The sequence below is a fragment of the Protomyctophum parallelum genome, assembly GCF_964188405.1.
Source record: "Protomyctophum parallelum genome assembly, chromosome: 13".
Taxonomy (NCBI): Eukaryota; Metazoa; Chordata; class Actinopteri; order Myctophiformes; family Myctophidae; genus Protomyctophum; species Protomyctophum parallelum.
In genome coordinates, this window is record NC_139708.1 from 22,895,811 (window position 1) to 22,920,844 (window position 25,034).

The window sequence follows — 25,034 nt, forward strand, 5'->3', positions numbered from 1 at the left end:
TCCCCGTCCTTCCAGGTCTTGAGAAAGTCTTTAAAAAGTGCTCATGATTTAATTGTCTCTGCCAGGCCGAAGGACTGCACTCCTACAGACTTTGTCCAAACAATATGCAAATCGTTACACAGTATCTATCTCTAATAAAATTATCATTAAACAAAACAAGCCTTTCAGATTTTTCATATTCCATCCTGATGGCACATTTCATGGTTGTTGGGCAAACGATCCATGACTTAAGTTTGCATTTTCAATTGATATTTGGAATGACGCTCTAGAGTCTAGACCCATACTGCAGTCATAAAAATATGACTCTGCATGTGGCAGATGAATAACTTATAAAACTGCAATTTTCATTATAGTCTCATAAAAGCTTCATTTTTTTAACTTAAAAAAAAAAAAAAAAAAACATTTTCTATAGATCAATATCTGCCAATGTCCAAAGTTTGGACCAATGTCGAAAGTTTGTGTTAAGTCTTGTGATAACTCTTCATGTGACCACCGCGCTCTGACTTAAGGTGCGTTACCCGTTAAAATCATATCATATAAATAACGGTAATGGGTCGCACACACCAAGACTGCATTTCAGTAATTTATTCTTGCATTTTGGACAGGAGACAAACGTTTAGGGTTTAGGCTACACTCTGATGAAGGCTGGATAGCCGAGACGTTTGTCTCCTGTCCAAAATGCAAGAATAAATGACTGAAATGCAGTCTTGGTGTGTGCGACCCATTACCGTTATTTATATGTAAAGTTTCATGCACATTGATCAAACTTGTATGAAGTTTTTCATAAAATTCAAAATGGTGGGCGATCTAAAGGTCAGAGGTCATAGGTCAAAGTGACACATTTGTTCCTCATGAGGAGATGCATATGTGTGTATTGACGTTTTATTGATGTTGGTCAAACAGTTCATGAACTATGCATGTTCAAAGTTTGTATTTTTCAATTGATTGCTATAGCACCACCCTTTGGCCAATAGGTTAAGATTCTTATAATACTTGCGGAATTGTATCCCTATATACAAATCAGCTAGCCGTAACACAAACCTAGATCCCCTCGGTTTCTTTTTTCCCCACCTTATCGGATCAACTCTGATGTGACTATATGCTATTAATGCATAGCATTGCGCCACACCGATAGCTTGTAGATCTGTGCTTTGTGTTACCATCCCGCATACAAACGCACAGTGAGCTTGAAGATCTGCCATTTTAACTTGTGAGCTTGTAAATCCGCGTTAAATGAACACTGACTTCACTGAACCTGTGCAGCCTGATGAAAAACCTTGCACAAAGCCAGAAAGCCTGGAGGGACGAGTGCTCCGTGATTGACTAGTCCGTTTCTAGGCGCCAACCAGCTGACCAATCCTGTAACTCTGGTCCCCACAATCCATCATGTCCTTGTGTAAATGCACTGCTGTGACATTGTCGCTGAGCGACGTTAGGGTTTGCAGACAGCACAGCCCTAGGCCTGGTAGGCCACGCTGTAAAAAACCTTCTCATCGTGATGAAAATTAGTTTTCCATTGAGCCATGTGCCTTAACAAAACATGTATTTATTTATTTAATCTCAATAAAATGTACCTCAATTAAAATAAAAAATCTACCAGCAAAGTAAAATCTTGAGTAAAAGAAAAATATTCTATACTTCAGTAATAAAATGTAAAACAGGTATTTTCAGAGGCAAGTTATCAGAAGCACAACTCCTCAATGGGCTGAATTAAATGTCTGGCTGGCTTCAATGTGTGGATTACGATGAAGTATGAGTCTGTATGTGAATGCTGGCTTGACCATATAAATGAAAGGTTTATGTTCATAATGTGTGTCACTAAATTAACGTAGCAAATCAGAAAATGGTTGTGTAGGAGTTAAAGGGACACTTCACCCCTTTTGCAACCAGATCTTATTTTAATGATGTTTGGGAGACACTTTCCTGTGGTTTTTATGTAATGTGGGTAATGTGTTTTTAGATATTTAGTATTTCAAAGTGTCCTGGGCTCACTTACTTCCTGGACTACATGTTCTCAGTAAGACAGCCCCACCCCCTATAGAGCGTCGCAGTCCCGCCCCCTGCGAGTGAACCAGAAGAGAATTCCCCATTCATTTTTCCATACACGTTTCAAAACCTATTTATTTAAAGACCTGTGAGCCTCGGACAAAGCCAACAGCCGAGTTTATTTACAAGAAAAACAGGGCAGTGTACAACACCTTTTTTTCCTCTAATTATTTGTTCGGCCCGATTGTTTATTGTCATGATTTGTCAACTCGGCCGTAGGCTTTGTACGAGGTTTACAGGTCTTTAAATAAATACGTTTTGAAAAGTCTATGGGAAAAAAATATGGGAAATTCTCTTCTGGTTCCCTCGTCGTTCTGAAAGGGGGCGGGACTGCGACGCTCTATCCACAAGGAGGAGGAGTGCATTGTGGGAATTGTAGTCCAGGAAGGAAGTGAGCCCAGTGTCCATGACATCATGGACACTTTGAAATACTAAAATGTCTAAAAACACAGATTACCCAATTAAAAACCCAAGGAAAGTGTTCCTCGTCTCCCAAACATCACTAAAATACGATCTTTGGTTGCAAAAGGGGTGAAGTGTGCCTTTAAGTTGAACATACAGTACAGCAGGTGGCAAAAGTAACAGAATATTTGTTTGTCATTGTATGTTTAAATGACAGGCAAACAGATGCCAAGGTGAAACTAAAAACACTGGGAAAAAGTCCAAAAATCATATAAGGTCCATGAGAATCTCATCCTCCATAACGCTGGAGACCTGGGGCATTCCTGGCTGTGCCACGGTTCCTCTCTGACCTCCAGCCATCAGCATCTGACCTGCAGAGAGAATGATGGAAGGATGGAGAGAGAGAGAGAGGGAGATGTATTGATTGACTTACGTTAGAGGTAAAGTGGTTTGAAAAACCAGAAATGTGAAATTGTTTAGAACATAAAAACGACTGCTTGGGACTTGTGAGTTTATTAATTCTTAATGTAATTCTACCGTATTCTACTTATTTTACACTGTGCATTTACTTCATTTTGAGAATTAAGAATATTTGCTTATATTTTATTTGAATAGGCGTTACCTTTAAGAATATACACCAAGTAATTACACCAAGTGTAATTGGGATCTGGCAACATCGTAATGTGTTTTGCATTTGCAAGCAATAAACTACTTGCAGAGTAGAACTTTACTGACATAATTAAAACTTCTACTTTAGAGTTTGTGTGGAGACTCCCTCAACACACATGGCATGTTTTTGAGTACAGCTGACGTTCTACCTGATAGAGGCTGTCTCCACTGGCCCTGCATTGGAGGCCCGCCTCCTGGCGCAGGGTGTACCAACTGCTGCCCTAAGCCTTGGTGAGGCATCATGCCAGGCATGTGAGACACCCCACCCTGCTGAGAGAGACACACACAGATCACAAGATGTTAACCCATTTTGACCTGAGATCAGATTCTAAAAATGTCTTCTACATCCTGACAGTTTTCTGAAAAGGCTATGTTTCCATGTCAGTCGTTCTTCGATTAAAAAAAAATAGCAGACCTACAAGCTCGTAGCACGGCACCGAGTGGCGCGCTATGAGCTTGTAGATCTGCTATTTCTCAATAGCTAAACGTAATGTAATGCCAACACCAAAAGGCGTTCCCACGCAGAATGGGTTAACCCATTCAGACCTGACGTCGAAATTAAAATGACAATTTTCGGAAAGATTTGAGGCACATTTTAACGATTTTTCAAAAATAGCAGACCTACAAGCTCGTAGCGAGCCACTCGGTGGCGCACTATGAGCTTGTAGATCTGCTATTTTTAAATAGCTAAATTCTAACATAATGTTAAAAACACAAAAGGGGTTCCCGCCTAAAATGGGCCTACAACATTACTTTTCTGTACCGGTAGTTCTTTTGGGCTCTCCTACGTGTCTTCTATCCCCACAAAACACCCAATGTTGAACAATGAGACTTTCTCGTCATATTTGTGTTTTTATGTTCAGTGGTCTCACAACAGGCCAACTGGTTTGGTGCTACTCGTGATGTCATATCGCCCTCTTCAGTTCCAAATCTGCATTTTGTCTTTTAGAGCCTTATTCTTATGAGTCAAATATGTGGGAGGGAGTAGCTGGGATGATGGCGTGGCGAATACATTTTTTTACATACACAGCGCCCCACCACATCAGGACATTGTGGACTTGTGGTACTGCAGCTAAAAAGCTTTAGAAGCCAAACAGAAATGACATGGACTAGTTATTTAGGCTCAAACCATTATAAATAAGTTTGAAGGACATAAACAATATGATATTAAATATTAAAAACCGTTTTTGTTGTAGTTCCTTTAACTTCTACAAAGACTCTTCGTGTTTTAATTTAGTTTGTGTGCAACCCTAAAGATCACTTGACATTCTGAGACACATACTGCATGGTGAGTTATTCAAGAGTGCTGATGCATGTAATGGACATTAGATTTACTCATACAGTTATGTTATTGTGCTCTTACTGGCTGCTGTTGGCTGAGGAGCAGGCTGCGCAGCTGTGGATTGGCCCCCGGGTTCGGAAGGCGGAGCATGGGGCCCTGGGGCTGCGGCGGTCCGCCCTGAGCGACCTGGTTGGGCGGCACGCCGGTGACGGATGGCTGCTGGTTGGCCGGTCCAGTAGCTCTCATCGTCATCTGGATGCATGTCACACATGTAGTTTTACTGGAGTACAACTACAGGTACAACCCCTTACCAGTGTGTCGGATCGGCGGTTAGACTGGCATATTCGCAGATACCGATATGACCAAAAAGGACCGATACCAATACTTTTCCCCGATACCGATAGAGTATCGGGACATCCCCTAATTAGTATAGGGCTAAGGACATGAACTAACCACTGGGCTACACTGATAATGTGTGGAATAAAGAACTAAATAACTGTGGCAGTGCAAGCAGTCTTGTGTGGGTCGTCATTATGTAGAGACTTGAGATGCCCGACGTTATGGATGCCAGCTGGTACACAAGAACAAATGTGCTTCCCATAAAAACTAAACATTATACAGACATGCTACTGTATGGGGTGAGTATTCAACAGCGAGAGAAAACAGAGGAAACATGCTGTTGAGTGGAAATAAGCTGTCGAAAGACTTTTGCTGTACAGTGAAGGAGAGTGACTCGTGGTTGTGTGTGTGCGAGTGAGTCCAATGTATTTGTACTTCTACCAACAACACCAGTACACTTCATGTTTCATACCTTGCACGGTTCATTGCAAGGCTAATGGCTAATTTATACTTTGTCGTACAGCGGCATCCCTTTTTGTTAACGTTCCATTTTGGCAGTGTTGAGACGACAAAGTGCAAATTGGACTTAAAGGTCTCACCAGGTTGTTCTGCCTCTGTTGCTCCTCCATCATAGTGACCTGACTAACGGAGGGCATGCCCACCACCACAGACTGGACACAGGACAGACCAGAGACAGGAAAAGTGGAGGGAGGAGAAGGTGTGGGTGGGGGAAAAAAACAAAGGGAAGGAAAGGGTTAACACAGCAGGGCATGCAGACATCCAGGGACAACCTGTCCCGGACCAGAAGAGGTTTTTGAACAGGGTGGCAATGCAGCAGCCAGAGGTGGAGGAGCAGTGTTCAGAGAGGAGGGGTGTGCAGGCAGGCAGACAGACAGACAAAACGGGCCAGTGTGGGTCAACGTTACCTGCTGCTGAACTTGGCCATGAGCGACAGAGGGAATGGGGCCAGTGGGCCTGTTGAGGAAGTTCTGGTTGGGGCCGGGGACTTGGCCCGGTGGCATCGGACCCCCAGCACCGCCCAGCTGCAGGACCACAAGCACAGACAGAGTCGGAGTAAGAGAGATATCATCCATTTATACATTTGACATTTGACCATTCGTCAAATTTTACGTGACGACGGTCACTTTTCTTTCATGCCGAAAATTCACATTGAACTGAAATGGGGAAAAACAAAGGCACTGAGAAAGAACTAGCAATGCATTTGTCCTCCAAATGTCTCTACATTCCACATAATCTCCTATGGATCATGCATCAGAAATTCAGCCCATAGACGGATTCACAATTGTTGGATAGTTTGGATTGTGTACAGTATATTGCCACCAAATACAAAATTGGTTGACATAAATGTAATCCAAATGTAAGAATGAAGCTCTCTGGTGGAGCTGTTGCAACTAAATCAGTTGTTCCCAAACAGTGGATTTACCATCCACACTTGGTGGTGCATACTCAATTTCCCAATTCAGAGGCAAATTCTATACCATAACAAATATTTGTATGCTATGTTTCTTCCTGGTATGATTTCCAAAAATCACATCAGAAACAGACAGCCAGGCAGATAAGCATGGGTGCATTTTGTTGGCCAATCTGTAAGATAAGAGTATTTTTAATACAATTTAACTAACAACTGCAGTGGTTGTATTTGTTCTTCCTGCTTGTCTATTGAGTATTTGAGATCTTGTGGTAGGGTATGACCACTACTGGTTCTGTGCTGCGTTAAGTAGGTGTAGCTATTAGCTCAGTGGAAAAAGATGTCAGCACTTGTGTGGTGAAGGACATAGAGTGACGATTTAAGTGACATGCACACTTCAGTACAACGTACCGCTCTGTGCTGCTGGACCTGCTTGTGGTTGGTGATGACCTGCCGGATGCCGTTGACAAAGCCACTCTGATCGTTGGGGATGAGGCCCATGAATATTCTCTTCTTGGAGGAGAACAGCAACATCAGCACCCGCACTTCGCAGGGGGACGTCGTGTGGGGAAAGTGAACGCATCCAGCCTGCAGGACAGTCCGACACATACTAGCGTGAAGCCTTGGAAGCCATTGTGAATTGCAGAGCATTTGTTTTGTGTGTCAAGCTTCCACTTCAAATCATATTTGTTTACATGAAAACACAACTTAATCGGATTCATACAGTGAATTCCAAAAGCACAAACCAAATACAGGCGAAGATGCAGACCAGTTATTAATTTCTCTAAGTTCAAATCTGATTAACATTCAAAGACAGTTTACCACATTGAGAAAATCCTTCCCAGCAGCTAGTAGCCCCTTGGAGCCGAATCAAACCAGAACAATGAATAACCCTTTAAAAGTCCCATTATCTTGATTGACTTTATGATTCATAGTTTGGCCTTGTGCACCCTCTAGTGTATTCAACACAGCACTGCAGGTCAGTATAATTAGTGGGCCTAAGCCCTAAGGCATTATTTTCCATTATTTGTCGACAAATGCAATGGATTTGTTTTCAGGATGCCTATCGCGTTTACTGTGCAATTCTTTTTTTAAAGCATGTTAAAAACACCCGCATTTGCCAAGTCTAGCAGAATCCGATTTTCTGTCTGCGATAGTACAGAGAAACAGTTTCATGCCAAGCCAATACTTTGTGGGACACTGTACCGTATGTGAACGCTTGGTAGGTGTCACAGAAATGTTGACCCAGACATGTTTTGCTGGGGTCTGCTATTGCAGAATTTGAATCCATGTATGACACGGTTGGACTATAAATAGTTTAGTTAACAAAGACAAACAATCAAAAAAATAGTTTTGTGGGAGACACACGCTGGACAACTTACAAACCCGTTGGCCATTATACGATAGAGGCCCTTCAGAGACTCCACGTCTTTATTAGTGAAGGTGAACTGAACCATCCGAGAGTTTCTGAACAGGTGACCTAAGGTTGTCTGCAGACAGAGAGAGCCAGAGAGAGAGTGTAAGACAGACAGAGACATTTTCTCGTTCCTTCATGAATTAGTGATGCCTTTAAACGGTGATGCATCCTACACTCCTACACACGTATTAAGACTCACCAGCAGCTGCTGTGGAATCAACTGCATGATAAGCTTCTGTGGCCACTGGTCTGTGTTTCTGTTAATGGAAAAGACATAGATAGATTGCAATATTATACACACCATTATATATATATATATAATAGTAAGCACCAGAATAACAGTTAGTACTGCTAATTATATAGTTTTTGATGTAGCTCGGCAACTCACAGATTCTCTCCTTGATTGACCTGCACCTGGCATGGCAGAGAGCGAGTGAGCTTGGTAGCGGAATCCATAGACGAGGCTTTAGGCTTCTGCGGGAAGTATGAATACAGAGAAGAAGAGGTGGGTTTGGTGCCGACTGCCGAAATGACAGCGATAGATGACAAATGAGGTTACTAAGTTGAGCTAAACTATATACAGAAAACAAATGTGGCTAACATTCCATGTCCGGGGGGGGGGGGGACTTGATACGTTATTTTATAAGAATCTCCAAGCAGAATCCCCCCTAGAACATGAGCAATTGTTCGGACAACCACGGAATGTAACGCTCTTAGGAGGGTCAATATACACCACTCCCACTGGGAAAATAACCAGCAGCATTCTTCTTTGGGGCATCGATACAGGATCAATAATTAATCAATCCCATATTGGGCAGGCTTTCTGCTTGCGATAATACATGTATTGTGCTAGGTTTTCTTTAGAAGACAAATGGGTTATTCATGGCCAATGTTAAGCATGCCATGGAGGAGACGGAAATGAATCCAGTGTGTTAAAGACAGGTTCAGAATGAGCCTGATGCTCAATAGAAGAAAAATAAAACCGTAACGATGTTAAAAAATGTATCCGAGGTGACCTTCACACCAGAAAGCTTTACTGCGATTTAAACGAATCCTGTGACCTTATTCTGATTAGCTGAGGTAGGTATGAGGTATATGGAAAAAATATAATATCTGCTTTTTCAAGCAGTATCACGTTCCACGATATCATCACGATTCTTTTTCATGTTGGCTTTTATAGTTATTTTTCATTCTAACAATTTAACAGTACAACCACCTACAAGGTAACAAAAACTAAAATAAAAAGGAGTAACAGATCATTTAGACCAAAATGCTTATTAATTTTTAGAAAACAAAACAAGCCGTTCTACAGAAGTATAAATTAGGGAAATAATAGAATTTTATTATAATTATTATTTATTATAATATTCACTGCACACGATATATACAGTACAATATCTTTGAAAAGGCATATCTTGGAGACATTGTATCATGGAGAATTATCACCATATCGCCCACACCTAAGCTGAGGCATCTACAGTACCTAGCATTGTGCGAGTGGATACAAAGGTTATCAAAGCTATCACGAGTAGGTAGCTCTAGCCTATCTTGTCATGTTTGGGAAAACCTTTTAAGAGATTGCTGATTTACAATTAAGCCAAAACGGAATGCATTATATTGACAGAAATTGACTCTGGGTCAAGCTCAGCCTAAGTTGAATGGCATATATATATATATATAAGCCTGCTGAGATGCATTGGACGGCATAAAGTGATCTCGTTCAACCGAAATTCTGCACAAACATGGGGTTGAATTCATTCTACTGTTAGCATTATTGTATAATTGTACCTCTGTACTATTTTGCAAACTGTTAATAACGTATTCAATCAAATTAACAGCAAGCTTTCATGATCTTCCACCAACATTTTGTGTGGAACTCTGCATTTCACAACACAAACACTGAGCTGAGTGTCACAAGAAAAGCCATCAACTCCTGACTCCATTTTGCCACCGTCAAATAAATCAGTTTTTTGACCTTGAGCTAAATCAATCAATGCTAGTATTATGAGGCAGACTGAGCAATTAATCACACTAGATGTGACAGGTTGTTCTTAGACTTACTGTTGGGACCTCATGAAGACCAACTCCTCCAATAATGAATTATGTTACAGAATATATATGAAATGTCACTTTAGTACAAATCTTAGTAAGTATAGTATATCCCAAATAATTATGTCTCTGTATGAGTGTAATATTATTACATTAAGTAATCGTACTATAATTCAGTTGATGTCTGAATGTGTGTCTGTCTGTCAGAAACACAGCCGTATCTCCTCACCGCCTGCACCAATCGCTTTTCACACAGGCATCGACCATAATAATATGGAGGTCTTAACGAAGCCCTTTTTCCAATTTAACAAATTATAAATTAAAAATGAATTTATTAGTGAATTAAGAATGTGAAAACGCACCCAGCCCCCCCCTAGGGGGCTAGTAAAGTATAATTAAATTGTTACCTCTTGCCATTCAAGAACTCCACTCCATGCGACAATCTTATTTGCCTGTTGCTGTCCAATTGGATTGGCATTGCCCTGTGCTCCAGCCACAACTGTCTATTAGGGGAATAGGAGGGTATAGCAAATCATTTATACTTGATGTAGTATGTACTATTGGTATGGTTTAGAAAATAATACACAACACAACATACATATGTGCAGAGATGGGTACATTACCATGATGCCAGGCTGTGCCGAAAGTGGAGTCTGTTGATTGGCTGCAGCCTGCTGCTGGGGAGGTGCTTGTTGCTGTTGATTGGGTGGCGGCTGTCCTGGGGGTTGAACCTGCTGCTGCTGCTGCTGCTGTTGTTGATTGGGAGGGACTTGTTGCTGTGACATCATGGTAGGTGTTGCCGTGGTGACTGTTGATAAACTAGGCTGACCAGGCGGGGCCAACTTAACTCCAGCCACGGATGGGAGAGTTTGCTGTGCCGTGAACGGAGGACTCGGATTCACCATCACTGGAACTGAAGAAACAAAGAGAACAACTCATGGCACTCATGGCTACAAGATTCAGATGATCTTCATTAGTGCAAATATCAAAAATTGTAGACCAAAGACCCAGAGAGCGCAGGCCTCGCTACTCACATCTGCTTTTTTGGTTATTGGCAGCCTCCACGGCCATCTGTGCAGCTGCCTGGGCGGCTGTCATCGAGGGGGGGTTCTGGACGGATACAGATTAAACAAGAACAATGCAGGGCAAAATGCTAGAGAAAGGAATTTAAGTTCCACGATTGCCTGAAATGGAGCCAAAGAGCTACTATACACACAGTACAATACTCATTGTTGATTTTACTCCGACAGTGTACAAGTGTTACCAAATGGACTCGTAGGGTCCATTTTGGTTACACTCTCAGATTAACAAATGTGGGGAATTCTTTTTATGTGTTGCCGTTCAGTTATTACCTGATAAGGATGGGCTGGACTAATAGAAGGAGGGCCTTGTGAAGGAGGTCCATGCGGCTGGACAGGCAGGGGCTGGGGGGGCAGCACGGGTTTCAGAGGCCCTGGTCCTCCACCATTAGAAACTGGAGACAGATAAACAGATACAAAATAATCCTTCCAGGGGTCTGGCATGGTTAGCCTAATTAGTATGGCTCACAAAAAAGCAGAGTAATCTAAATTGTAATCTAAGTAACATACAAAATGTCATTGTGTGGTTATTTGTTTTGTCAAAGTTACATTATAACTCTGAATTACAAAATAGGGCAACAGAGATAAGGGACCATGTGTGACATATAAATAGGTACTAGTCCATATGTAAACAATATTTCTTCATATAATTATATATAAATTAATTATGGGGCCGATTTGGCTGATCAAACAACCTTTTCCAGTATTATTAACATATTGTTTATGAGAAAGTGAAACATTTATTACAACTGCTTTTTATTTATGTTTTGGTATTTAAATATCCGGCATGACATGGTACTTATGCTGACAAACTAAATTACACTAGCAGTGTAATAACAGTGCATGTCTGCTTTATGTGAGTCATGTCTCCGTTCTCACCTGGAAGTGCAATGCCTCTCACTAAGACCATATGGAAGGGGTCTTGACTGTAGTCTGGATGTTGTTCCGCTGGCCCCACAACTGGTGAGGCCTTCTCATAAAGAGCACGTAAAGCTGGCAGTTTTCGTGGTGCCACAACTGAGAAATGAATTCCTCTCTAAAAAAGGATGAACAGCTCTCGGTTAGAACATGATCCATGTATGGGGTCCATTCTTTCAATTCATTCAGAATTTGAATCCGTCTCTGCTTGGGGATGAGTGAGGTCTGCTGGACTTTTGTTTTAAAAATAGCTTATACTGTGATTGGATTGTATGGATTGTATTGTATTGGATTATGGATGTATCATGTACCTATGTTTATTTTTATATATAGGATGTTGTGTACTGTTGTTTTGTCTGTCTTTTATTTTTCAACTTTTACTGATCTTGTATTTAAGGTTTGTTTGTCTTGTTTTCTGTTGTCCTTTTTCTTTGGGGTGAAAATTCAATGTGTTTACTCTTTTATGTCATACTTGTGGGGTTTATTTAAGAGAAGCTGTTAATGTTAATTATTCTTTTTCAAACTCAATATTTCAATAATGCTTCTGTGAAAAAAAAACAATAAACAAAGTTATATAAAAAAAAAAGAACATGATCCATGTGTGGGTGTGTTTTGGTGAAATTCAACACGTTGTGAGCTTGTATACATCAGCTATTTTCTGAGAAGAGATTCGCTGCAGAAATGACAAGGTTCACAAACATAACAGCCGTCGTCCATGTATTACAGGGTTTAGCTGCTCAGAACAAACAAACAAAACATAAGAAAAATAAATATTGAATATTTACACGTCTGTGGCATTTTTAAGACCTTTTTGAAGCATGAATGCAAGGGTTTTTAAGGGTTGGCAGAAAGACTGTATAACAACTTTCCTACCGAATCACACAAGGTCTCAGAGGTCACTCACATCTCTGAGGAGTTTAGCCAGGTTGTCTGCAGTGCAGCCGGTGTAGCTAACACTCTCCACGGCAGGGAGCAGGTACGGCGGAGAGTTACACAACAGCACACACACCTTGTGTGTCTGACCTCTGAGGAGAGATTAGCCCATTAAACCAAAATGTCCTCTAAATCTTAACAGTTTTCTGGAAAACGTTTTATATCAGTGGTTCTCAAAGTTCCCAAAGTGATCGTAATGGTGTCCTAAAGTCTTTGCATTGCAAATGTATATTTTTTAATCTCTGAATTGCGTCACCCAATCTTAGCCGCTTGAATTTAGAATTCACCAGACCTATCGGTAGGTTGAGATCTCAAGTCGTCTGGCTAAGCAAGACTAACTGGCAGCCGACTTTCTCTCAAGATTGATGGGTATTTAGTACAGAGAGACTGTATAGTGAGTAAATGTATATGGTAAATCCTTCCCCACGGGGGAAGGTAATGGCAATATGGCATACACGGTATACATTCATATTTGCACCAGCAGCACCACTACCAGACAGTAGTGATACTGGTGTAGCGTAGCGATTATGTTGACATAATGCATTGCAATGTGATGCATTATGTCAACGAACCAGCGGTGTGGTGTACAACAGAAAGACTAGCTTACATTTGTTCCCTCATCTTTTTAAAGTCGTCAAAGAGCTGCAAGGCCACAGAGAGGCCCTCTGCGATCAGACTACAGCTCTCTGCTCCACCTCCCATGAATCTGTGTCAGGAAAGATGGGGTCATTGGAATTCTCACAAAATGACTGTTGTTATCATTTTAAAGTTAATTCACAAGAGTGGCAGCGCTGTAGTCAACTGCTGGACATTGCATAACTTACTGTATGCTGTCAATCCAAGACACAAACTCGAAAGCCGAGCTGGTTGGTGCGTGGCATTGGACATACGACTCTGGAACACAGTCAACTGTGTTGAACACCACCAGACCATACTGTGTTCCTCCATACTACAGAGAGAAAGCAAGAGAGAGAAAGAGACAAATTAGCAAAAAGCGTCTTTTTATGTTTTCAGCAAAAGTAGTTGTAGGAAATACTCACATCTCCACCAAAGTCTGTTTCTGCTGGGGGGCCTCCATTGAAGTATCTGTGTTAAATATCAGTCTGTCAATTACGGTAGTCAGTAATCACTGATGAGTCAAGACAGATAAAAACTAGGACTGTCAAAGTTAACGCACTATTAACTAGTTAACTCACAATCCTTTTAACGGCACAATTTTTTTTAATGCGCGATTAACGCACTGTGAAGTTTGACAGAATGGTTGAGAGACGCATGCATGTGAATGCAGGCAGTCAGTGAGCCCCGCCTCTCTCCCTCTCCCAGTGAGTCTACACAATTAGAAAACTTTGATGAACATGGCCTGTTCTCTCTCGTAATGGTACCATTGGCCAACATCAATACAGTTCTTTAGTTTGGGTCTGAGAGGCTAAATGTCATCAAATGGTGGTCCGTGGCTCAAATGCAGAATAAACTAGAAAAAGTGCCCTTCCGGGCACAGGTCTCCACCAGGTTATCCACAGATCCGTGCAGTTAGAGGTAAAAACACTTTTCGGCCAGTTATAGCGCCACCTTGAGGCTGAGTTGAAATTGTTCATGTGGCATTTCGTCCTCGGCCTAGTGGGAATGTGGGTGCACAATTTCACGGAAATCACGCGATGTGTTCATGATTTGCAGCATTTTGTTTGAAACTGAGCACTCCTGTGAACTTTGGAAGCCAATCTTAACCAATCAGGATGGAGTCTGATAAATCTGAAAGACCCGTTTAGTTGAATGGCTCTAGAGAGACTGTGTACCAATTTGCGTGATGTTTGGACAAAATCTGTAGGTGTACTGTGCAAAAACTTGTTTTGCACAAAGCGGCCTCCTGGTGGCGCTATAACAGGCCATTCTGGAAAGTTTGGGGCAGAGGTTCATGGTTGGCATCCAGGGAGTGTGTGTGCAAAATATGGCATCGAAAAACTTGTTTTGCACAAAGCGGCCTCCTGGTGGCGCTATAACAGGCCGTTCTGGAAAGTTTGGGGCAGAGGTTCATGGTTGGCATCCAGGGAGTGTGTGTGCAAAATATGGCATCGACCGGGTTAACGGTGGCCGAGATTAGCTGTTCACGGACACACGGACACACGGACGGACGGAGTGCAAAACATACTCTCCCCACATGCCTTCGGCCTGGTGGAGACAATAATGGGCCTTGATATGAAAAATCTTGAAAACCACTGATTTAAGGTATATTTAGAACGTATACAAAATATGCGATTAATTTGCGATTAATCACAGTTAACTATGGACAATCATGCGATTAATCAGATTAAATATTTTAATCGATTGACAGCCCTAATAAAAACTGATGCATACTTTGCAGTGTTAATTTGGTTGACTAAAAATACTAAATATATTGACAATTGTCAATAAATAAAACCTAGACTAAAATGCTAAGGAGGGGCAAGGGCAGAAAAGAACCCACAGAACTACAAGACATGTTAAACTAATTTTATTGCTGAGACATGTTGTGAGCTTGTAGATCGGCTATTTTCAGCATGCAACAAAGTATAAAATCAGCCATTATGCCGCCATCAAGGTCTGCCAAAATACGTTTTTCAGATGACTCAAATTTTCAGATGACTAAAATATTACTAAAACTAAATGAAATCTTATTCAAAACACTATGACTAAAACGAAATAAAAATGAACACAGATACTGTGTTGCGCATCATGTCTCCCACGTGAAAATAGCAGATCTGTAAGCTCACAACAATGGACCGCTGCTACACATTGTAAGCTTTAAGATCAGTTGTTTCGAGACACAGGCACCAATTAAATATAACTCAGTAGTATAAATCACCAAAATCCAGAGATGATCCATGCACACTTACTCAATAGCGGGCAAAATGTAATTCTTTCGAAGAGATTCAAAGTAGGGGCCGAGGTTTGCCGTCCCTTCGATCACAAACACTACATCAGCTACCTGGTTGGCTCCAGACTTGATTGATGGCTCCATGAGTGCAGCACCCGCCACCACCATCAGTCTAGACAGAGAAGGGAGGCATATCATTTTTGAGAAACATCCTTGTTAAATTAGTTTGAAGACGTGGACAATAGCTACTCAGTCGCAATGAAAAGATTGTCTCTTTATAAGAGGAGCACACAGTTAAAATCCTCAAGTGTTATTTTATTCATTTATAACTCGGAGAGTGAGTGTACAACAAATGTAACTGAATGTACAACAGCAACAGGTCCATGTGGCATTGTGTTGATGGAGGAGGCACAATGAAATATGCACTTTTAACATGACGCTGTACGTCTCTTAGCCCTGGTCCAAGGCTTACAGCGAGCCTCTCTCTGACGCCTTGTGGAAGTACCTTCCACAGCCCTCTGGTCATATTTCCACTCCCGTGTGCTGTTTTTCTAATACCAGCAAATAAACAAAACGACGAAACCACTCACCGAAACAAAGCCTGCTAGACCTTGGTAAAAGTCTATTCTCGAACCTGGGAAGCGTCTCAGGTCCCCAGTTTCTCTCTAAAATGCACTTTGTGCCATTTTAATAACGCAATGTACCCTGAATGTAACTGCGTAACGTTATCCTACACTCGCGAACCGCCAGTAATGTGATCTTGGCGGTTCGCGAGTGTAGGATAGCGTTACCGTCCTTAAATTCAGGTACATTGCGTTATTAAAATGGCACAAAGTGCATTTTAGAGAGAAACTGGGGACCTGAGACGCTTCCCAGGTTCGAGAATAGACTTTTACCAAGGTCTAGCAGGCTTTGTTTCGGTGAGTGGTTTCGTCGTTTTGTTTATTTGCAAATTGCAGGTATTAGAAAAACAGCGCACGGGAGTGGAAATATGACCAGAGGGCTGTGGAAGGTACTTCCACAAGGCGTCAGAGAGAGGCTCGCTGTAAGCCTTGGACCAGGGCTATACGTCTCTCATTTCAAGAGACAGAGCTCGTAGCAGGGTTGGGTTGAATTTCCGAAACAAGAGCTGCAGTAATAAGGAGCGTCGATTCAAGTATTCCAGGTGATTGTCCTGGTAACCGGAACAGTGGGCCCGAGAACAGTGGGCACTAGTGCTGCACAATTAATCAAGCGAGAATCGCACTAGTTAGTTGGCTGTCCAATTCATTTTAGTTATTCTTATGTTTTTGCTACAAGAGAGCTTTGATGTTGCCAGTTTAAAGACACAGTAGTTGGCTCCAGGTGCCACATTTTTAATGTAGTAACAACTAAAGACTAAAGACAATAAATATGTTCATTCGAAGAAATGAGAATCGTGATCTCAATTCTTGTGGAGGAAAACCGAGATTCACATTTCAGCAAGAATCGTGCAGCACTAGCTGGCCACCATTGTTTTTGATTGATTGCTATCGATTTGATTCATTTTTTAGATTAGAACTACATTTATTTTACAAATGACGGGCCAAATACTATAATAATCTATTTTTTGTTTAATTACATTTATATTACAAATGCTACAAATTTCTATAGTCGTAATTTGTAACACTAGAATTGTTATAGGTTGAATGAATCTAGAGTTGCAGTCACCAGCCATTGACACATTGAATTATCATCTTTCAAACTGCAAAGTGTTTGTTTCATAAAAATCCACCGTAGACATACAGCTCTACTTCCTGTCAAGAAATTATGTGCAGGTGATCATTCTTTGTGTTGGAAATGCAACGTGCTGCTGCTTCCTAGCATTATGTGCGGAGTCATTTGAGTGACTTCCGACGAGGCTTCCAAACTCCCAATTATCATCTGGCAGAATTTCTTAGCAGAAAGTAGCTCATACCATGTCTACGGTGGATTTGTATGAACCAAGTACTTTGCAGATTGAATCCAAGCTTTCAATGTTGGTGAGTTTAAAGTCGTTTAATACAATCAGATCGGACTTTTCTGTTTGAAACTTTGGATGTCAATCAATGTCTGGTGTTGCAAACTTGCAACTCTAGATTCAACCCATTATAAAATGAAACAAATCTACTGTTGCAAATTGCGGATACAAATTGCTACAAAACCTGTTGTAGCCAGCCATTTGTGGGATAAATAAACAAGAAGTTGAACGCTACAATCAGTGCCGTGCATGTTAAAATCTAGCCCCAGTATGTTCCCTCAGCACTACACTCAGAGCTACAGAATGAGCGTAGGGAGAGGGCACATATGGGGCTAGTTAAAATCATGTATACCGGTACTTTAATTACATTATTTCCCGACCATTTTCGAAAGCATACATTTGCCCCACAATGTTTAGGTGCCTCGACGGGTGGACCTGTACCCATTGTCCTCATCTGAGCTGCCTTAATCTGTGATCTTACTATACTAGCCAACAATACACTCGTTCCAATCCAACTAATATGTTACCCCTATTATCAGTTTAATGAATGCATCGGTTGCAATCATTCTCTGGTTTTAGCCCGAATAGCTTGAGATTGAGAAGTCAGCATTTACAATTCAAGTTAGCGTTACTAGTCAGTGGCTAACATGATTACAAATAATTGGACTTAGCATTAGTGGCTAACATGATCAGGCATAGCTCGTAATAAAATAAATAAATAGCCACCACAATTATTGTCTCTCACCTTGTTGCATACGGCTCCCAAATCGCGTAACCCGTTAAGTCCCAGTGTAAATCCAGCAAACGCCACCGCGTAGCTAAATAAACTGTTGTGTTGTGACTGAAATGAAGGCGGATGGAGCATAACGTTCTGCTATCGATAGTGTCTCCTTCGCCTATCCATTATCCACCGCAGCCTGGCCAATCGAAAGTCGAGCAAATATTGGATTTGATTTAATTGTGAAACATTGACAGAATTGTAAGCTTTGAATTAACATATTGTTATATTGAGTTGTAGGTTGTCAATTGGAACCAAATATTTGAAACTTTTGGTTTATCCCAGTGCTCTACTACAATTTCCAATCATAGTGTCAGTGTTTTTGCAGATGTCCAGCAGATGTCAGCACATATCTACAGTGCATCAGTGTATCATGGCTGAGATGGGGTTATATATTATGGTCTGTAGAAACCGTTATCATGAATTTTGGGTCTGGGGAGCACTACTACACCATGGGTCCTTGAGGTTAGGAAAGGAAAGGTACTATGTTTACTATGGTACTAAGCTCAAGAACTTGTTTACAGCCAGGCCCTGCTCATAGAACATTTCATGGTAGAGGTTCAATGCCTTGTCCAAGGGCACTTCAGCGGTGGTAATTTTAACATGCCGGTCCGGGGATACGAACTAGCGACCTTCCGATATCAAGACCGCTCTGCAAACCGTTCGGCCACCGCTGCCTCTAAACTGGTTCCAGTTGTTGGGGGTTCAATATATATTTTGGGCTTTTTGCCTTTACTGATAGATGAGTGATTCCACGATTATTTTGGGAGCAGTATGGGTTGGCGCTCCAGCCTGTGTCTTCTGTGAGGAGGAAGCCCAACAAAGCCACGGTGAGGCCTTTAGGAGGGCCATTCAAGCCTCAAGCGGAGCCTGCAGCACCACCGTTGCCCAGGTGGAGCCTGCAGAACCATTGCGGCTCAAGAATCCACCACTCCTGAATGAAGTGTCTTGTGCTGGGAGTCTGGTGCAACCATAGAGTATTAAAACGATAGAGACTAAACTGGCGCGAAGCTCCGCCCCCTCCGCTATTCATGTCAGTGGAAGTTGCTCAGTGGCGTTTTGAAGCACCCAGAAGGCTGCCGGAAGTACCGTCTATTTCCGAATTTTTTCGCTGATTCAGCATTTGGGCACCAAATCTTGGTGTCCGGAAGTCCGGAAATGCGGAAGTGCAGCTGGGCTTTAACATTGGGCGCTCGGTTGCACGGGGTTTCCTCGTCAAGAATCCACGGGTCCGCCTGCAGACCTTCCTCTTACCACTAGGTCCCAGCGCTTCAACATTGGAGTGCATAGCTGGCCCCTTGGGTGCAACGCACAGGTCCTGGCCCTGGTGAGAGCAGGAGTGGACCTGGTGAGATGTAGGAGGGGCCCGGACAGGAGTCAACCCACATAGCCTATAGTCTTTTCACACGCCAGATTGATCTACCTCCCAGTCCCGGCAGAGTTTCCGGAGCGTTTTGACCTGGTCTTTCCCTAATGGGACTGATCGAGGGTAGCTACTGGGACGTAATACCGGATGACTCGCCCCGGTGCTTGCCTGTTTTTCCTCCCGGAATTGTCATCAGTGAGGGGGATAACTTTGTAATATGCTATTGGCTGTTTGTATTCTTTTTGGAAAAATATAAAAAGATACTCCTGTAGAAAGGCTATATTATTTTACTTATATTGACCCTATAAACAATTTAGTATTATTTAGTATATGTAAGGTTTTGCACACTCAAATGGTACCTCGTCAGATAAATGTAGTAGCTTTTCCTAAATTATATTTGTACTTAAGCTGTCTGCTGTCATGAAAGTTTATAGTTAGAGAAATTCAAAGTCCAGCCGTCTGCTGTCCAGCCTCTCCCACCCCTCACTGGGGAAAATTCTGGGAGGAAAACAGAAACGGGGCGAGTCATCTTGTTACCCTGGCTGGGACGTACAGTAACAGTAAGTCAGGACTTGATCACCCCGGCTGGGTCACCTGAGTGAGGGATATGATGTTGAAACCCAGATGACCTTGGGATACATCCCTGAGGATACGTCCCAGGTGCATCCATGCAGCGGACTGACCTCATGCTTCCTTCTATGCATGAGGAGTCCAAGCTGCTTCTTTTCACCTGACGGGGGAGAGTTTCACCGGCCGGACGTAGCGTGTGGAAGGAACAGGTTATTCCGACCAGTTCCTTTCCCCTCCATCAGGCGCCCCGGCTGGCCAGCGCCCAGCGGGAGGTAGTTTAGAGACCAGGATTACTGCATGTTTTTTGTGAAGGTACCTAGTACCTACCCTAGGGAGTAGGGACACAGGGTGAACATGCAAACTCCACACAGAAAGGCCCTTTCGCCAACCCCGCACACGCCCCCAGCGCCCACAGTGTCCCCAGCGGGAATCGAACCCAGGACCTTCTAGCTGTGAGGCGACAGCACTGCCAACTGTGCCACCGTGCCCCCGTTAAATGATTAATCATCTATTTATTTAAAAACTAAACTTGACCAGCAATAAAGCACAGATACGGTAGATTTATATGTGAAGGGCATAATTTATGGATTTTTATAAATTTTTACACACATTTTCACACCCTATTTTTTACAAAATAGGGTGTGTCTACTGAAAGAAAGCAAGTTAATTTCTGATATGAAGATAAAATGTATGTAATCTTTACACAATATCAAAGAGAAGATTTTAATTGATGATAAAAAGCTTTTAAAAATAGATTTTGGTGTATAAAATACAGGTCAGAGGGACCGCTAATCATACCGGTTTCGTGGAATGACTAAGATATACTGTACAGTAGGTTGACAGGAAACGGGGAGAGAGATGGGGGGGGGGAGACACGCAGAAAGGGTTGTCGGGATCGGGGGACTTGATCCCGCGACCTGCTGTCAGGCTCGATTACTAGCCTAGGTGCTCAGACCGCTAGGCCGGCCCGGGCCAAGAATGGTTATTTTGATCTCAGTTCTGTTCCACTGTTATCTCTATGCTATAGTAAATTCATTCTCGACCAAATGACAGATAGCCAAATCCTATAGTTTCGGGTTCATGTGTTTTTTTTTTTAACCTGCTAAGCATGTCGGGAAACACAGGTTAGTTTTAACCTGCCACTAGTTAGTTTTAACCCGCCACGCATGTCGGGAGCCACGCGTGAGTTTTAACCGGACACTGATTTGATAGTTGTAACCGGCCACGCATGTCAGAAGTGACAGCGTTGTCGGACTAATGTTAGTGACTGTTAGTACTTAGTAGGCTATGTCTAACACTCCTGTTCATTTATTGTATGACCTTTCTCTCCAGGAGGAGTCCCTCTCCTCCAATTCTCCAAACCCCTTTACACTGAACTACATGAGCGTAATTACCAGGGCAGCCATCAGCAAGCTAACCTGCTGTCAAATCAGCATAATAAGCCAGCATCTTAACTGGCGGTCTGAACACAACAGTGCTGTGTTTCTGCGGTCCAACAATAGCCTCTATTCCCCGGTGGCAGCGCCAGCCAGCCACACAGTGCTCAGCGAGGGGCTTCAGACCCAAAACCTGAGTCCCACAGAAGCAATGCTCTGAATCAATTTAACCCAAATAGTGTGTGTGTGTGTGTGTGTGTGTGTGTGTGTGTGTGTGTGTGTGTGTGTGTGTGTGTGTGTGTGTGTGTGTGTGTGTGTGTGTGTGTGTGTGTGTGTGTGTGTGTGTGTGTGTGTGTGTGTGTGTGCGTGTGCGTGTGCGTGCGTCAGTGCGTCAGTGCGTCAGAAAGATACATCTGAAAAAATATCTCAGAAGTCAAACCCAATACAAGATCCAGCCATTAATCTCACACCGGCCTCTTTCATTTGGAGTCAAATACTGTGGCTAAATTAAATTGAAACGGTGTTGTGCCTGTGTGTTGACTGATGCATTGTATGCAAATGAGAGTATGTGTGTGCATGCATCTAGGCATCCCCATTTGCTTAAAGGGTTGTGTTGCGTGTGAACTTCAAAAACACACAGAAAAGGCAGTTCCCAAGCAATTATAGAAGGTGTGCTCTCAAGAACTACAGAGTGTATTCTGAAAAGCAATTCCAGACAGTATGTTCTTTTTGTTTGTTGTACGAATACACGTAGTGATGTCTTGTTTTTCTCCTTTCCCAGAGAATGAGCTAATGCGATATGAATGGGGAAATGTGGTCGGTTCTTCCTTTCGACCTGTCTGAGCGGGGGTCCAGGTGGTAAAGACAATTGGTCTCCCAAGCATGTGCCCAGATGGGGATACTGAGAGCCAGATGGTCTGCTCACAACAGGTAATCACAACAACCAGCACACTGATACACTGACATCCACAAATGGGTTACCAGAACAACACTGCATTTGGAATACTGTGATGGTACCCTGCTCTCTCAGCCAGTCCCATGGGTATTTCGTCTTTAGTCAGGCACAACGTATAGCACACATGCGCACAGTAGCGGAGTAGTGGAGAGTGAATATTCAAATATAGCAAAAAAAATGGGATTACCATTTATGGCCAGGAATATATTGCAAGTTTCAGTTTAACTCTTGACACTCAGGAACTTGCGTTGTACTATATGAATCGACTTGTTACAGGCACAGAGAACATTCTGATTGTTTTTTCTCCCCCCTTTGTATTACTATTTTTTCCCTCTGCATATAAAACATTAAGCATTGAGACATTAAGGCACAGAGCATTAAAGGGGAGTTGCGCACAAGCTGTTTTCTTACCGTATATAAGACACGTATATCCATTCGTCGGAAAAAAGAAAAAAAAACATGCCGAGTGTTCCATACTGAATTTTACCTTTTATATACCGTTATGTTAATTTCTTTTAATATATATCTTTTGGTAAATATACATATTATCAACATGATTTCGTAAAAAAACAGTTGGGAAGAAATTCCCCTTTAATAAGAGAGTGCAAAAGGAACACATTATTAGAAACAATACAATAAGAAAAAACAAAACAAAAAACATAATGAAATTACAGTGCAGAAGAAAATGACACAATAATAATAAATAATTGAGAGTTGTAGCAGACCTGCAGTTTTCTCTGAGTTTGTTCCAGAGACAATTAAGCAATGTGTATATTACACATACAGACGGCTGGTCAGTTTAATTTGCCTTTCAGGGATTTAAGCAACTGTTACATTTATTTTTCTTTCTTAAATTACGGTACATTTTGTCTTTCTCAGAGTAAAACCACATTGGAATGCCAAGGTTTAAGTAAAATGTATTTACCAATTTAGCATCGTACCCAGCCAATAGCTATTTAAAAGGCAAGGATCTAAGCACATGATAGCAAGAGAGACTGAATGTTTACTATGTGAAGTCTTATTTTTAACTGCCTAATTTGTTGTGCAATATAGTGCACCCTTTAATTGCACTGTACTGTTTGCCTGCCTTACCAAAGCGCCTTGCCTTTATTTATATGGATAGAGGATTTTACCGCATCATATTTATCTTGTTTACTTATCTTGTTTTTTTCTTGTTCTCTAATACTGCTGTACTTTGAGTTGCCAAACAATTTTGTTTTATGCCTGCAATGACAAATGGTAAATGGTTTGCATTTCTTTCTTTTTTTAATAATATTAATTTTATCTGGAAAAAGCAGAACAGTATAGACAGATTCCTATGTATACATATAGGACACGGTTTGCATTTCTATAGTGACGATATCCACAGCACTTCACAATGTTTTTCAGTCACCCATTCACTCACACATTTGCACACTGACACTAACAGAGACAATCATGGCACCTGCTCCTCTGAGGCTCATCTCTCTCAGATGAAGCATCTCAAGGGGCTTATCCTCTAAATAAATGTCAAATAAACCTGGAACAGACACTCAAGGACACTAATGCACAAAGCAAGGAGGAGCTGGGGATCAAAGCGGGGACCGTTTATGTGTAAAATTCCGTGGGCATAATGTGGATTGTGCATTCTCCCTGCATGTGCTGTGGAGGGACCCAGATCACTACTATATCCTGGGAGAAGCTCCTGGCAGATTTAACCAACCATTTTTAGCTGTGGGCCATATGAAAGTCACCTTCAGGTTTTTTGGGGTTAGGACAGGGCCGGATTAACACCTCTGAGGGCCCCTGGGCACTGAAGCTCAAAGGGCCCCCCTTCACATTCCCGGTCGCCTACCCCGCCCCAGAGTGACAGCCAGGCAGTAACAAACGCATAATTATTTTACCCAGACTGTAAGCAAATAAGGGTATGGGTAAGATAATTCGCCAGTGTATTTCCCAGTGGCCCCACCCACCTTGAACAACAGCCAATCTAGCGCATTGTTGCTGCTTTACACACAATTGCACTTTTAAGCTGCCTTCTCACCAACAATAAAACACTAATCTTTTTAGACACCATTTATTTCATTTGGATTGGCACGTGCCCCTGGGCACGTGCCCAAAGTGCCCATAATTATGGTAGATCCGGCCCTGGGTTATAGGTGCTAACAATATGCCACCCCATAAATATGTTTTACTGTTGCAGAAACTATCACTATCAAGACTCTAGCACATCAATCAAGTATACATCAAAGTCCATAGCTAAACATAACCAGTGACCACCCACACTATTTGAGTGGCAGAATGGTCACTCCACTCAGGATGAAAGCAAACCCTCATGTCGCAAACCCTCAGTGAGATGAAGAGATACCACCTGGAAATCCTGGGGAAAAGTGAAAGTCACTGGAGTGTTTCTGGATGTCAAGTGCTGAATGATGGATCTGTCATCCTCCATTCAGGCCATCGGAACTCCCACACATGACTGATATGAACAGCTATGGTAGCCTACAAATAGCAGTTTCTACCCAAAGCATCATCTGGTGGTGAGTGACATCAATAGCATGGTGATTGGTGTAACCATCTTCCCACACAGCAAACTTCCATACGCCCACATGTCAAAT

At 42.2% G+C, this 25,034-nt stretch overlaps 1 protein-coding gene across 2 annotated transcripts; it reads right to left on the reverse strand.

Annotated features, from left to right (window-relative positions):
* Positions 1 to 1,526: 1,526 nt before the first annotated feature.
* Positions 1,527 to 18,267, reverse strand: med25 (mediator complex subunit 25). 2 transcript variants are annotated; one of them, XM_083780628.1, is made up of 20 exons: positions 18,138 to 18,267; positions 15,434 to 15,586; positions 13,604 to 13,649; positions 13,388 to 13,512; positions 13,171 to 13,269; positions 12,535 to 12,655; positions 11,592 to 11,748; positions 10,986 to 11,107; positions 10,668 to 10,743; positions 10,257 to 10,546; positions 10,041 to 10,136; positions 7,973 to 8,058; positions 7,784 to 7,841; positions 7,550 to 7,657; positions 6,579 to 6,755; positions 5,665 to 5,781; positions 5,338 to 5,409; positions 4,481 to 4,651; positions 3,267 to 3,387; positions 1,527 to 2,819 (listed from the first exon to the last, which is right to left on the reverse strand). In XM_083780628.1, exons 2-20 carry the CDS (start codon positions 15,580 to 15,582, stop codon positions 2,716 to 2,718), a joined length of 2,295 nt encoding a protein of 764 aa, XP_083636754.1. In that variant the 5' UTR covers positions 15,583 to 15,586; positions 18,138 to 18,267; the 3' UTR covers positions 1,527 to 2,715. The 2 variants fall into 2 exon arrangements, with proteins under 2 accessions (XP_083636754.1, XP_083636755.1); XM_083780629.1 differs by lacking the exon at positions 5,338 to 5,409.
* Between the last annotated feature and the right edge of the window lie 6,767 nt (positions 18,268 to 25,034).

Excerpts from the sequence above, each read along its gene's own strand:
- med25 (XM_083780628.1), bottom strand. The coding sequence starts at position 15,582 with ATGGTGGTGGCGGGTGCTGCACTCATGGAGCCATCAATCAAGTCTGGA. Across the intron at positions 13,270-13,387 it reads TCTTGGATTGACAGCATACA|ATTCATGGGAGGTGGAGCAG; the intron begins GTAAGTTATGCA and ends TTCCTGACACAG. Across the intron at positions 11,749-12,534 it reads TGGCTAAACTCCTCAGAGAT|AGAGGAATTCATTTCTCAGT; the intron begins GTGAGTGACCTC and ends ATCCTTTTTTAG.